Source organism: Marmota monax, unplaced genomic scaffold (assembly GCF_021218885.2).
Source record: "Marmota monax isolate L192 unplaced genomic scaffold, Marmota_monax_Labrador192_F-V1.1 WCK01_AAM20220418_F8-fsc00061, whole genome shotgun sequence".
NCBI classification, from domain to species: Eukaryota; Metazoa; Chordata; class Mammalia; order Rodentia; family Sciuridae; genus Marmota; species Marmota monax.
In genome coordinates this window covers 2,137,095-2,152,671 of record NW_026695230.1, presented here as the reverse complement: position 1 = coordinate 2,152,671, position 15,577 = coordinate 2,137,095, and the positions used below count along the sequence as shown (strand labels likewise).

Below are 15,577 nucleotides of genomic sequence, written 5' to 3'. Positions count from 1 at the left end.
GTATAGTTACTTGAAACAACGTTTGCTGATTCTAGTATTGGAACGCAACATAGGACAAGAGATTACAGCTGGGTGAATCTGCTGTCTGCACTACTGCATCTTTAAAATTCACATACCAACTCTCTGAAATCATGAAATCAATTTTGGATTTGAGTTTTCTTACAATCATGTGGACAGAATGTCATGGGTGATGGTGACTCATGATCCCACAATTGCCCAAGAAGATAAATCTTCTGCTAAGACATACCTCTGTATTTGAGTTTAGAATAATACTTCAATCCTCTAAATCTTCAGGAGTTCCAAAATCTCATGTAGGCTTTCCTTCAAAGATGTGCTTCTCTAATTCTCTCATGCCCTTTAAAGTTAGATTATTTTTTTCCTTGCTTGCAGAAAGTTCAGAAAAGTCAACAAACCTTTTGTTTCTTTATAGGCATCCAATACAGGAGGCACAACAGGATTTTGAGACACAGTCCAAAGAAAGTTCACTCTGTTACTTTCCTTTCTTAGTTGACAATCTTAGGTTACTTAACTGTTGTTTTACATTGTATGTCTAGTAAAAATAAATAAATTTAGTCTGAAGAAAGTCTTTTCTTGCAAAGTTATATATATTTTTTTCTTCAATAATATATGTTTGGAATTCTTCTGTAAAAATTTAGATGCCAGCTGCACTATATAATTACTAAGTGACCTTGAGCAAGTTACTTGACCACTCTGTCAATTTTACTGCAAGAGAGGAAAATGACAGAATTGAAGATTACTTTTGGTTCCTATACCTAGGACATAAAAATAATAATCCAAAGTGATTGTGTAAATAGAAATGGGTTCTAGAAATTAGTGTTATTTGCTATTATAAACATTTTTTTAAAAAATTTTCACTCAGCTGCATGTTTCATTTGAGTATGTAGCTTCAGCCATTATCTTTAAAAGTGAGCAATAAATCAACCTTTAGAAAACTCTGATGGCAGTAAACCAGAGTACCTATCATTTCTTGGAGTCAGAGTTCTATGTTAGCCAAATATGGTGCCATTTTTCTCTGAAAATGGTAAGCAATTCACAGTGAGTTGATTTGTATATGCCTAGTTGTATCTTTTGAGGATCTTACTATCACTCAAGGAATTTATATTCATTGCAACAGTTATTACTTGTCTATTCTGGTATCCTGAGATTTTTAAAGAAAATCTATCTGTATAAATATCTTAACCTCATTGAAACCAGAAATGAAGCATAGTAGTAAATTATATGATTAACTCTTTGCATTTTCCTCATCTATAATAAATCATTAACAACACATACATTGTTACTAAAATAATATGAAAATGGACTTAAAGTGGATGCTTCATCTAAACTTTACTGTAAATGTCTTATCCCTGAACCAAATTATATATATATGTATATATAACATTTTAAATATGTGTATATATATAATTTTATAAATACATATATATAAATTTATTATATATGTGTATATATAAAATTGAAATATATATATATGTATATATATATATATATACACACACACACACACACACACACATACATATATACATACATACATAGTCTTTGCTAAATACCAATATAGGGTAAATCCCTGGATTAGATGATCTAGGTGTGACGTTCCGGGCAATAGTCAGTTTTCCTTAGTACTTTGGAGAACTAGATATTTATTAAAAAATAAAATTGAACTCAGATATCTAAGTTCCTCACTTTCCTTACATGTAAGACAATGATAATGTGAATTTCTATTTTGTTAAGATGTCTCTTTTTAAAGTAAAGAGAAGTGCTTTATACATTTATTTCACCATGATATGCTATTGTAATACACACATACTCACATACACAGTACAGCACACACCAGTTAGTAAAAATCTTAGAACACAGTGTATCTCTAGATGATGAGTTCCATTTTCTAGAATTGATTTTGCAAAAGGAATCTAGTATTTGGTTTGTGTTGTTGTTTTCTAGTTTAATTTTAAATAAAGCTTATTAAATATTGGCTGCTTCTTATAAAACAGTTGGAAAATAGAGAAAACAAATGACACATAAAATCCTCTCTCTCCAATACCATCAATTGGAGTTCAGTACTGTTAGCAATTTTGATGAATTTTTCAGTTGTCTCCCTGACAGGTCTCACCTGAGGAAATGGACTCCTTCAGGTGCTTGAACATGGACCACCAGCTCCATACCCATTGCTGGTAGCTGGTAAGAACAGATAAATTGGAATCAGAGGAATATCAGAAATCTTCAAAACCCAGGAGCAGCAGACTTTTCAAGGGTCCCAAAACCTCTTCGTAGTTGACACATTCTGCTTAAGAAGCTTGAGATGGCATTATAGGCTCAGGGTGCATTTCTGGAGGCTGCTTACTCCTGCTCTCTTTCCATCCCTATCAGGGAAGTCATTATGCATTTCTAATTAGAACAATATTTTAAACACTCTTCAGAGCTCCGTTCTTCCAAGTAGGTTTAATCAGGCGAGAGACACCTTGCCTACGACTCCAAGAGTCTGATCTTATTGAATCCACTCTCACCCCTTACCAAGCACGTCAGTTCAATTATTGGCAGATTAGATTTTTCTTTGCACCCGCCCCCACCCCCTAGTCCTCAGGAGAAAAGGGAATAAATGATCAGCTCCCGACTGGTGCTCACCCGAGTGACCAGAGTGCAGCCGGGTGACCGCAGCCTCGCGCGGGGCGATCGCTGGACACCCCTCCCTCTTCCCGCGCCGCCTCCAGCTGGAGTGACAACGCGCCCTCTGGGCTCCGGAGCCGCGGAGCTGAACAATCCCAGGCAAGGCTAGCCTCACCGGTGACATCACTCTCGAAGATACTCCCAGCTCCTAGCTCCTGCCTTAGCTGGCGTCCGTCCGTTTGTCCGTCTCCATCAGTCAACCACTGGAGAGTGCTCATCGCTTCCTGGGGACGGAGCCGGGCTCTGAGGAGCGACAGGACCCGGAGGAGGCAAGGCAGCAAGGGAAGGAGGACCCCGGCAGGCGACAACATGAAATTCAGCCCCGCGCACTACTTGCTGCCTCTCCTGCCAGCGCTGGTACTCAGCACCAGGTGAGTCCAGGAGCCAGAGTGACCTGTGCCAAGGGGCGCTGCCGGTGCGTTGTAGGTCCTACTGCGTGTCACCAGAGAGGGTCAAAGGCACTTTAACAGTTTGCATCTCCCGCCTTAGAGAATTGCTGTTAAGATTTGGGCTCAGACATCCTTCCAGGAGAACAGATACCCTTTCTAATTAACCCAGTCCCTTGGAGAAAGTCTCAGGATTGCTTCCAGCAGAGACCAAAAGCTTCTCTTCAGAGGGAAAGAAGGCATTTTTTTCCTCTATAGCTCTAGTAGCAGTGAACAGAAAACATGCGGTAATAGAACAAAATTAAGAAAGGAAATAGAGAAACAAGAATGGGATTGTCACAAGGCAGTGTCTTCACTGCTGGAGCTGTTGTAATAGTTAAAGAACTCACCATCCTGCTTCAGTGTGCCTGATTTTAAGATATAGGAAACCAGGGCAAACAGAAGGTGCTAGAAGATTTGAAGACTCGTGCAAAAGTTCTTGGACTAGTGAAATGGTCTGTTTGACTTCTTGGGCAGGCTTAGTGATAGGTGTTTTGTTTGGGCTGTCTTGTGCATAGGTCTAATTAAAGAGCACAGAAGGCAATTAAAAGTTAGAAAACATTCTCAGAGTGCTGATGCAGAGACCCAAGTCAGAAACAATTAAGCACTGTACTCCATCACTGGGCATAGATGAGACTTTAAGGCTTAGTACAGAGGAGCTATTTTTAGTGGAGATTTAAAATGCAGTGATTGAGAAGAGTTTTGTGACTTGCTAGTGTTGATCAAGTCCAAAGTTGGTGAGGGGTTTGCTTTCTTCTTCCACAAGCATAACACAAGGGTGGACTGTTTCATTGCCCAGGACTGAGTCTTTATTCTGCATGCCCTCAGCATCATATTGGCAGAAACCACTCTGCCTTGGCTACTATAAAATAAAATAACACACAGAGGATGAGGCTTCTTTCAAATCTACATGAATAGAAACATTGTCTGATGGTGCATTTGATAGAAAATAAGAAAAGAACATAGAATTGCTTATAATTCTGAAGTGGAAAAAGATAAAGAAAACTCATTACCACTTTAAAATGAAAATGATAAAAAATTTTAATACCATTCCTAATTCATACACCTTGTCCTTCTCAAAACTTTGTTTGTTATTTTGTTTGTGTGTGTGTATGTATGTGTGTTGGAGCTGTTTCATTCAGCCCCATTAAGTGGATGGATTTAGTCTTTCCTTGCACACAAAGCCCAGGTGAATTTCTCAGACTAAAACACAATTTAAATTTTATTTTCCTTAAGGTTTTCTTGTCACTTTGGTTCGTAAGATGCACATGGTTTTAAAGAATACCACTTTGCCTCTGAGTATTATCATAACTTGCTCCAAATGCAGAGACAATTTCAATATTTGTGTTTAGCTCTGAACAGATCATTATATATCACAGTGATTCTTTGAAATCTTGCCGTTTACTCTTATGTTCTAGTTTAATAATTACTTGTGTAGTCTTCTAGAGAAAGGAAATTTCCAAAGTTTATGCACTTAAGTAGACGCCAGTCAACATATGCTTAAAACAGTAAACATTTAAGTGATGGAAACCCAGTGTACAGTGATTTTAAAGGGAATAAGAATTTTCAAACTTCCAAAAGTATATTTGTATTTTAAAGATGTTATAATTTAAATGACTTAGAAAGCTGTAAATTCTCATCTCCAAAGTTTTAGGGGTTAATAATATAACCACAAATAGCCATATTCTTTCTCTGATATTAAAGTATTAATTTCTATAAAAACAAATTTCTTTAATAAAAGTCAACACATTTATAACAAAAAAAATGAAAGTCATTCCTTGATCTCTTTAGATATAAAACTTCTGCAATGTTGGTATGTATAAAATTGTGACAGGTCTTTAAATTTTTCAAAAAGAGAATACTAAGCTTGAAAAGACAAAAATTTCATAGTCAATACCACATATTGTTAATGTGAATACACTGTAGGAATTTATTTTACTGGATATCCAGTTTACCTTGTGATGGTGAACACATTTCCAAATTAATGTGGTACTATCAGTATGTCACTTTGCAAAAAGAGAATATGTTTTAAAGAAGTCTAACAGAAGGCCATTCTCATTGCAATCTTTGACAGTTCTTAAAGGCATATGGATAATGTGCAGGTTAGAACCCAAACTGAACAGCTTTGTGGGAACAGTTGCATTAGTAAGGTTGAACTTACTGTCCTGCTGTGAAAAACTGTGCAGCTCAGTCATGGCCACCTGTGACAGTGAATTTTCAAGCCAAAGACTACTGTTAACTTTGTTTCTTAGTGAGTGGTCCTATATGTGAAGCAAATGGCATTTCACGTTCTTAGGTTGTGTAGAATGCCTTAGCAGAGGGTGATAATTACTGTTTTTTTTTTTTTTCCTATAACCTTTGGGTAATGTCACTTGTCTTTTAATGTCAACTTCCTTGTAAAGTGTGGGGAATATGCAGCTGAGACCCTTTTGCATAAAAAAAAGAATTTGTTTTATCTCTTGCTCTGAATATAGCTCCTCAATACTTTAGTATTTTTCCCCAATAAGTCTAAAGTTGGTTTCTATTGTAAACTAAAGCAAAAAGTTACTGAAAGAAATACTGCAGTTAAGAAAAGTCACTATTCGATAGTATTTGTGCCATAGGAATGGAAACTCTAACACAATTCTGAATTTTAAATAGAAAATTTTGAACAGAGTTGTTTCTGTTTGCTCCTCCTCTTCCTCTCATGTGCTGTAGCAACTCTAGACTCTGAAGCACTAAAATCCCCAAATTTCATTGGAAAAAAAAAGTAATTATCCTCCAATTATAGTTACTTTTTGCTATGAGAAAGATAAATGTCACCTTCAACAGTAGCCAATAATTTTTCTCTGTTTTTCTGGTAAATTCCATAGAGTCAAAAAGAGCTGTTTAATTTACTGGCGTATTGTCTTTCTTGTTTGTAAAGTACACATAAATTCAAAACGTCAAGTTAATAATATGAATAATGTAGCTAATACAGAGACCCATTTAACCTGTGCACAAATAAATGTGGTCAAAGAAAGCAAATATATGTGTTGGTTTAATAGCTTCAGAGTAGAATGACTGTACTTTTTAAATAGCCTCATTCTGTAGAGGTATTAAATTGCTATTCCAAGGCAGCCAGTAATTCACTTCAGAAAGAAGTGTAGGTATTAAAAAGAATGGTAGGGTGAAAAATTCTTTAGAAGTTCTTGGTGAAAAGGGACTCATGGGGCACTGGAGAAGGTTTGTTCTTTAGTCTCCTGAATCTCTGTTCCTTTAGGCTGTGGCTATATTCTTTATGCCTCTGGATTGTTAAGTTTTAAATGACTTAATGGGGAGAGATGTAGCAGGGAGGAGTGAAGGTCCACATACTTCTGGTGATTTTCCATTAAGGAAGAACTCTGAGCAGATGGTCGGTTATAGTCTTCCCAATAGGAGTCACCTTAGAGATCTCTCCTGGGCCCTCTGAACAGCACTCACACCACATGTTTGCTTGGAGTCTATGTTTAGATGATACTATATATTGAGAATACCCCAGGCCCCTGTTTGTTCTGTGACTTACTCTAACCTCAGGATAAAGTTTAGAAAAGGACAAAGATAAAGATAACAGTAAACACACAATCAGTACACACACTTACACACAATTATTTTTTGAGACAGCATCTTTCTATGGCTCCCAGGCCCAGCCTTGAACTCATGATACTGCAGCTTAGCCTCCCAATTAGCTGGGCTCACAGGTATGCTACGCTGCATGTGAATTCACTCACAAATATTTTATATTTAATGTGGGAGGCAGTCTCACTCTAATTCCCCTGGAATAGTGTGAGGTAATTTGTTTTTCCCGTAATTTTACACAGTGTGAGCTACACATGACCCTTTATGTGAAACCACCTAGACTACCCTGAAGAAATTCTTTGTGAAAAGTATTGGAATAGCCTATGTAAATAAGTTAGATAAATAATTTTCATAAGAGATTTGGAAAGAAAAGATATTACAACATATGAGGTTTCAATTCTATCCCTGAATTGTCTATTGTTGAAACAATTTATTTGGAGATTATCTTTGGGGATTAAATTCTTTCTATGAGTAAATGGTAGGGACACCCAAAAGATTTATGTGTTGGCTGTGCAATTGTCCCAAACTGAGTAAGTGGTTGAAGAGAACTTGACCTTCCAACTAGGAAGTAAACATCAGTGGAACCACTGAGGAGTTTGTGAAATGAAATTTTTTCACATGCATTTTGAGACACTTTGTGTGTGTGTGTGTGTGTGCTTGTGTGTGTGTTTCTGAGTGACTTCTAGAGGATTTGTTATGATTACTTGAACAAATGGGACTAAATCATTTAAGAAACCTGATTAAACAGACACTGTTCAAGATTATGTTTTCTTCTCTGAGGAATTAAAAATAAAACTACCTGAACTTATCTTTATCCCTTCAGAGTTGTCTGTTAGTTTTTCATTATCATATAATGAGTGTGCTCACCATCAGTTAGTTATTGAATGAGGCGTAAGGACAATGAAACAATAGATTAAGGACAAATACATATCCCTAGAACTAGTTATATACACAAAAAGGTATCTATAGGAAAAAAATTGGATGAAAGACAATATCAAAATTTTATGCAACGTTGTAAGTGTATATGGAGAAGAGAGTAAATAATGCCAATTTTAGGAGAATCAATAGTAACTTCTACTTTCTAAGGATGATGAGGTGAATAATATTTTGTAATCAATGTTAGTATCATGCAACAATTGCTAGTTGTATGATATTATGGAAATTGCTTATCATCTATAATCGTGGTACCCATGTAGAAAACAGTATACCTCATGGAACTTACCTATTATGTTGCTTTAAAGACTGAATGAGGGCTGGGGGTGAAGCAGCATTCAGAGCACTAACCTCACATGTGTGAGGTACTACATTTGTTCCCCAGCACCACAGAAAAAAAATTAAAAAAAAATAAATTTTGAAAAGAATTTAGGCATGTTCCATGGAACACAGGTGGAACACAGTAAGTATTCAACAGAGTTAGTCTGTTCAGCTTTCACCATACTATTACTATTATTTTCAGGGTTTTTTTCCAATCTCTGATGAATCTGGTCAAAGAACAAACAAAGGAAAACTTGACTGTAAATCAATTGAGTGACACAAAATTGAAAAGAATCACTGTCATGATCTAAAATAAATAAAGAGAAGAAAAGCTGTAGAAGATGTAATAGGGTCATTTGGTAGCTCTGCTAGTCCTTCTCAGTAGTGTTTTAGTGATATTGTGTCTGAATAGTTGCGCCCTTTGATGAATATTGTGAAAATTAAAGATATTTAATTAATTAATTAGAATATGATTTAGCCCAAAAGTGTATGTTTAGCTACTCGTGTTCCTATTTTAAAATACAATTGCATTGACACTCTATGAATTATAATATGAAATCCAAGCCATGAGCAGAGGTGTGGATGAACAATTGAAAAATGGTGTTTCCTTATCACATTGGCAGAATGGACATATTTTTTTTTCACTACATTTTCTACTTGTTCATAGGTTTCACCATCTATTAGCATTCTCTAATATTTACAAAACTTAAAAAAGTTATAGGAAGAATATCTGACTTCAGGACATTTTTTTCTTCTATGGAAAACAATTTAAGAATCACTGATAGAGGAAAAGACCAAATGTTACATGTCTAAACAATCATCATCTGAAAGGGACCATATCCTAAGACAATTTGGCAAATGGCTTTTGTGATATTCTAATTCAATTAGTTTGCTTATATAATAACCTCTTCAAAGTTAAGTCATGCAATGCTGATCATTCCATGAAAAATACATATTATTTCATATATATATATATATATATATATATATATATATATATATATATATATATATATTTGTGGATGTGTATTGACAATGACAAATGTCAGCTGAATAGACCCTAAAACAAGGTATCATTTATGGCTAAAGGGAAATAAAAGGTTCAGATCATGTTCATTCTGCATCCAAAGAAATGCACATGTTTATTAAAACTTCCAAGAACTTGTCTCCAGGATGATGGAAGGCAAAGACATATTGAAAATAGACCATTCCTCTCAGACACAAGCTGAAGGTCAACAGAGTGATCAGTATGCTTTTGAAATGCCATCAAGAACACAGGAGATGCTATTATACCATAGGTGGTGATTGCTTTGCAATTATGTCTGACTTCTTTGGTGTTGCTTTTGAGTGCTTTAATCTCCTCAAGTGTACTTTAAAGAGTCTACTTATTGTGAAACATGCTGTGAATACAAGGTTGTGTTCTAGTCCAAAGACTTCCATTTTGGAAATGAGAAAACTGAGGCTGAGAGTGGTTGGGACTTACCCAAGGCCACAGAGGGAAGGCAAAACTAAAACCCAGAACTTTCCACAGGTTCTTTTATGTTCTATTATGTGATTGCTCTTTACAATATATATCTTCTCTTATTAAACAACGTGTGAATTTTAATATCTCCAGTGTATCTACAACTATTCTAGTTATTGTGAAATAAAAAGCAGTCTTAAAACAAATTCCCTGACTGCATGAAATCATGATAGAACAATACACTATCGACAAAGGGCATGAGAGAATGAAAAAGCAAACACCATTTGTCACCCTGTGTTCAGGTGATTTTTGAAGAGTGAGCTGGACTAAATATATATATATATATAAATTTCAAAACCCAATGCAGAGTCATTAATGAGTTCTCACCATTGCACACAATTTACCTCTCACAGTAAAATGGTTTGTATTGACCTTTCAGGTCTAGTGTGGGGTGATATTTTTAGTGCCTTTGAGATAGAGTCAATGAAACTCTTTCCTGTAAGTGTAGTTCCAAGGTACTTGCTCATATTTTTCTCACATGTTAGATATATCCTATAACTCTACATGTTGTTAAATGGCGAGTTACTTACTTTCTTGAAAAGATGACTTCCTAAATATGTTCATAGTTAGCATTAATGTAAGATGATGGTACATTTGTTTGGTTCTGATTTATTCTATATTTTCTTCCATAACTATAACAACTTTAGGGTCACGTCTCTGAAAATGTCCTCCACCCAGCTCATACCACATTTTTTTTCCTTTAGATAGGTTACTTAAACTTGATAATACTTAATTTTTTCTTCTAGCAAATGGAAACCAATAATATGTATCATTTAGGATGAGTAGGATTGAAAAAAATATGTATTTTCACATGTGGCACATTGCTGTACCTTGAAGCCACTCAGTAAATACTAAGTCACTTTACCTATCATTATACATAGGTTACAATTTAGTGTGTTGGTTTTCTATAGGATACCGAAAGCAATCCACATGCAATTTAATTATTTGTTTAAAAATCAAGAAAAATATATTTCTTTAGTTATTTTCAACATTCTAGACTATTATATACCAAATTATAAAACTGGAGTTTATTTCTATTAGTATTCTTCTTGAGTGGGGAGCAGTGAATGTGTTTCATGATATGGCAAAACACAATTTATAGAGTCCTTAAAAAGAAAATGCAGTGCCCTAAATTCTAATATTTGTTTATAAATAAGTAAGTAAAGGTTATAGGCATTGACCTCTCATCTTCAGTCTCCCTTTTCATTTTTTCCTCTCTTGTTTAGGAAACACTGGGATTAAAAGTGTGGCATGAATTTCTGCCCTTCCAAACTAGTCCTTGCAGCTGAACTAAGACATTAGTAAAGGTTAATGCAGGTTTGTTTCATGTCTGCTATGGAGGATATGACTTTCCTTGACTTATTCCTAGCCTCAAGAGATTATGAGAGTTTCAAAATTTTTTACCTTTCAACCTCTGATTCAAAACCTGCTCCTATCATCTAGACACACTTACTCTTAAGTATGTGTTTAGTGGTTTAGAAGGTAGAAGAGGAGGTTGAATATCTCCAGAGATGTTCGCCCTGTCTCATGTGGTTACATCCTAATATTATGAAATCAGAGACTTAGAATTACATGAATTTAGAATAGTCAATTAACATCTCTTTACCACATTTTCCTGCTCAGTGCAAAGATGATAACAGCCTGGGTCATAAATTTGTTAAGAGGATTAATTAAGCTAATGTATATAGAGAATAATGTCCAGCTTGGGGAACTGCAATTCAATATATTGCCATTCTTATATTATGTGATTAAAGGGACTAGACATGTTTTAGAGTGAACTTGCACTTTAGAAAAAGTGATCCTAATGACAACTCCTCTCACACACTATAAGCAAGTCAGAATTTTTTTCCAGACGAGATTTTGGGGCTTATTCTTATCCTTCCTTATTATAGAAAAAAGAAAGAAAAAAAAAACTGAAAAAAAATGGTGTTTTCCTTCAAGTTCATGCAGGCAATTTGAAACCAATGTGGAAAGCAATTCACTAACATTCAAACCAATCCCAGTTAGGAACATTAATCAAAAAAAAATCTATAATATCCTTAATAAAAAATAACAAGTGAACACGAGCATTTGCAAGGGTTCTGAAAACTCCAAATTGTTTTGACAATATGATAAAAAAATAAAAATACTTATTAAAATTCTCTCCTCATAATATGACTTTAATGCCTCCAAAAAAGGTTTATTACTCTAGGTTGCACAATATGTCAAAAACAAAGGGATCTGTCTTAAACTAGGAAAGCATAAAAACTGAGAAATATGACAGATTGAGGGTCCTGGACTCTTAAAATTAAGTGGTCCCACAATGGAGTAAGTTTGGTAATGACCACTACAGCCCTCCAAAAGAGGGGCTGGAATGGAAGGAAGAAAAGGGAAGTGTAGCACACTGGAGCTCTTTGACTGTCATATGCATAGCAAGAGATGGTTAAGAGTGAAGAGGAAAGTTCCCATCAGCTGCCTGCCTGCTCTATGTTCTTTTATAATTTCCTTTAACGCTTATAGTCATTCATTGCTGATCTTCACAGTAAACTAAGCCTTTAGAACTGGACAGCAAAATAGGAAGAATATCTGAATTACAAAAAGAACAAAAAAAAAGCATGAAAAATTAAAGTGACATGTTAGCGAGAAGCAGAAGTGGTTGAAGAAACTCCATATTGTTGAGAACATGTAGGTTTTCCCTTCGGATATGAGCTCATTTAACAAATAAGACATTCACTCCCAAAATGGGGTAAATCATTCTTTTCCTGAAAACTACCATTAAGAATGATGCTGAAATATATTGAATCATTTTTGCATATTCCATATGCATCTTTATTTCAGTTGGTTGTTTTATAGAACTGTAACTTACGTATCCCTGGATATGTGCTAGCTGTTTACCTTCTGTTACTTAAACCTTGTGTCTTAGCTTTACATTATATTTATACATGTTTTATAAAATAGGAAGAGCTGAGTTGTGAGCACATTAAATGACCAGCCCATATCCCTTCAGCTAGATAGTGAATAGATATCAGGCCATCGTTTTGGGAATTGCTTTGTGAATTAAATGATAGTGTTGCCTATACAATTTAATCTATTCATTAAAGCACAGGAAAAGAAAAACTACATATAAGGATGCTGACTCCAAACGGTGTTGGCAAATAACAACTTGCCATGAGATGGTATATGCTACATTAAAATTATTCTTAAAATAAATCAGGCAAAGAAATTCATTAGTTTGAACAGCAGCCAAGTTGAAGCTTTTAATATAAATACAAAAGTTTGCCAGCTAATTTAATCATTCCTGTATAGAAAACATATATGTTCACAGGTGAGTGTTTCTCAAAATATACTCCTCAGTGTACCTCAATGAGAATCTCCTGGAGTTGCTTCTTATAAAGGCAGTTTCCAGTTTCTATGCTAGGTGGGTTAGATTTGATTCTCTGAGAAAGAAGGCAGTTAATTTTTATCTTAATGTGGAACAAGGGTACATCTAACAGCTTGGAAACCACTGCTCTAATATTTGAGAACTGTGGAGTTTGAACACCTCTTTGGCATGCACTCAACAGAAAATATTGCCTCTGAAGTCCAAAGGACAGGAATTCGGTGTTGTTTTGACAATGTATAAATATATTTAATAAGTCTTCCACCAGGTTGTGTTTGTGAGCCAAGTTACATGAAAATTATTCTCTGCCTTATAGACATTTCTGCAGAGGGCTGAGAAAATAGTCAAACAAATTGAATGACAGCAAATAGTCAAATAATTTAAGTGATATATGATGGTGTGCATGGATTCACCCTTGGATATATTCCATTTAAAAAGTATATGAGAGTAAAGGGGAATCTCTGAGGTGCACCTAGAAGAATGGGTACTTGATTGTGCCACTTCCCTGGCTTTCGTCACTTCAGTTTACATAAACAGTAGGCAGTAAAACCAGGCCTTACCCATGATGCCATAGAAATGCTTGTTGACTTCTAATAGAGGCAGAAGGTCTGAATATTCAGACAAAGTGTAAGCAATATTTAGCCTAGTGAAAATAAAGGTTTGATCAACTCCCTATGACTTAGTGGTGATCAGTTTTTCATGATGTGGAAAAAAATTGGGAATGATTCATTTTCTGTGTTAAGTAGAAAGTGCATCTATGCTACCCATATTTCCTTACTGTTCTTCTCTGTAGAATCAGTTATGTCTCTTGGAATTAAAAAGAAAAAGGAAGGAAGGAAGGAAGGAAGGAAGGAAGGAAGGAAGGAAGGAAGGAAGGAAGGAAGGAAGGAAGGAAGGAATTTGGAAATTTGGGAGATGTTTTAAATTTGGGAGACGTTTACTGACACTTCCACTATTTGTGAGATGGAAACTAAGGCACACTGGAGTGAGATTATTTGCCCAAAGTTATCATCTGATAAATGGTAGAGCCAGTCTAAGTTCAGACCATAAACAGCGCTTGGGCTCTTGCTTGGAATCAATATCCTACAGCACCTCCTAGTGTGTAAAGTCAAGTACTGAAATAAATTTGTATTGGTTTCTTTTGCAGGGGGGTGGATTTCTGGTTTAATGTGAATATTCTTCTTAAAGGAATGGGTAGCTGAAAATGTTACATGCAGTGAAAGAACAAAAGAAAATGCAGCATCTTCTCAGATGCCCTCTAATACCTCAACTAAAGATGACAGAAGATCCTTTCCTTAAAGTTGTAAATTGCTTATTTCGTTTTATTGGGAAAGAAAAGTAATCTTAGTCCCATAAAGAATTGTCTTTCTGTGTGTAAGGTGTTTTAAAATATGCCATGAATTGCATCATTCTATTGCCTGGCTCCAGATGTCCTGCAAGTGTAAATTGTGGGGCTTAGGAACAAGTGTGTAGGAATCAGGTTGATCTTTGTTCAACCTGATTGCAGTATCTTAAACTTTAATTTTGAAAATAAAATTTTAACAGTAGCTATAGGTTATTTGTGTGTGTGTGTGTGTGTGTGTGTAATGATTCTACAATGAATTTCTCTAGGTTTTATTAAACTTAATGCTTTTCAGAACCTCATGAATGTACCTTATAGATTAAGATGTTAAGAATTAGAGAAGTTAATAAACCTAAGGTCACAATAATAATAAAGAATAGAGATGGAATTTGAACCCATGATTTAATAGGCATTAGCCTGAAGGTCAGAAATCTGAGTCAATAAAGATTACCATAAAAGTTTTTGATGTCTAGGGATTTGGGACGTAATTCAGGAAGTGAAGGACCTGTTGGAAACCACATGAAAATTGGCAGGGAAGAGGACTTGAGTCATAGATACTCATGGATGCATGAGCTGAGTTGGAGCTCAGAATGCAGTAGCATAAGCTTCCTATTTGCAAGCTGACTCTCAGGCATCCCATGTGGAAAGAGTATCACTTTTTTTTTTACAGATGTGAAAAGCAACAGACGCTTCATCTGAACATAGTCTGTCTTGAATACAAAATAACAATAATAAATAGCAACCAGATATCTCTTAGGAAATTTTAGTGCTGTTTTACTGGAACTGCACTTCCACTAATAATCAGAAGATGGCACTGTGAAGTACTACAGTCATATCTATTCTAGTTAATCCACTTATAGAACATGCTCATTCCAAAAATGATTTAAAAGGAAAGGTTGATCTCACATCAAAATTATTGCAGTACAGGTATATATGTGTGCACAGTATATATACTATGCATACATATATGTTACATATAAATTAATACAATTTTAATAAATATATATTATACATAGATATTTTCCAGTTTTCTGAGAACTTGCTATTGACAATATGTTTTGCTTAGCAACACACTACTTGTCACTAACTGAATTCTGTGAATTATTACAATGTTTCTTATATGATGGCCTTCCCAAAGAGAAATAAAACATGGAAATTTAATAATGTAGCCATTTCCCCCCACAAACACTTTTACACAAGAAACTACATTATAACTTCTATGGTACAAAGACAGTTTTACCATCTTAAATACAATATAACTTCTCCAATCAAGTGTATATATAGACATGTATATAGACATGTAGGTTGTCCTGGTATGGAGGCTTAATTAAGATTTTTCAGCTTCATAAATGTGTCAAATGATATACATTCAGTATAAACTGTTCTTTAATACACATATGCTCATTCATGGTGAC

The 15,577-nt window shown here is 35.1% G+C and overlaps 1 protein-coding gene across 4 annotated transcripts in view; it reads left to right on the top strand.

Annotated features, from left to right (window-relative positions):
• The first annotated feature begins 2,413 nt into the window (after positions 1–2,413).
• The window catches only part of Luzp2 (leucine zipper protein 2), a 510,973-nt gene continuing 497,809 nt past the window's right edge, over positions 2,414–15,577 (top strand). Inside the window, exon 1 of one of the 4 annotated variants that reach the window (XM_058577025.1) lies at positions 2,414–3,056. In XM_058577025.1, coding sequence (XP_058433008.1) covers positions 2,995–3,056 — 62 coding nt within the window. In that variant the 5' untranslated portion in view covers positions 2,414–2,994. The remainder of the gene's footprint in view (positions 3,057–15,577) is intronic. The other 3 variants (XM_058577022.1, XM_058577024.1, XM_058577023.1) reach the window with 3 other exon arrangements.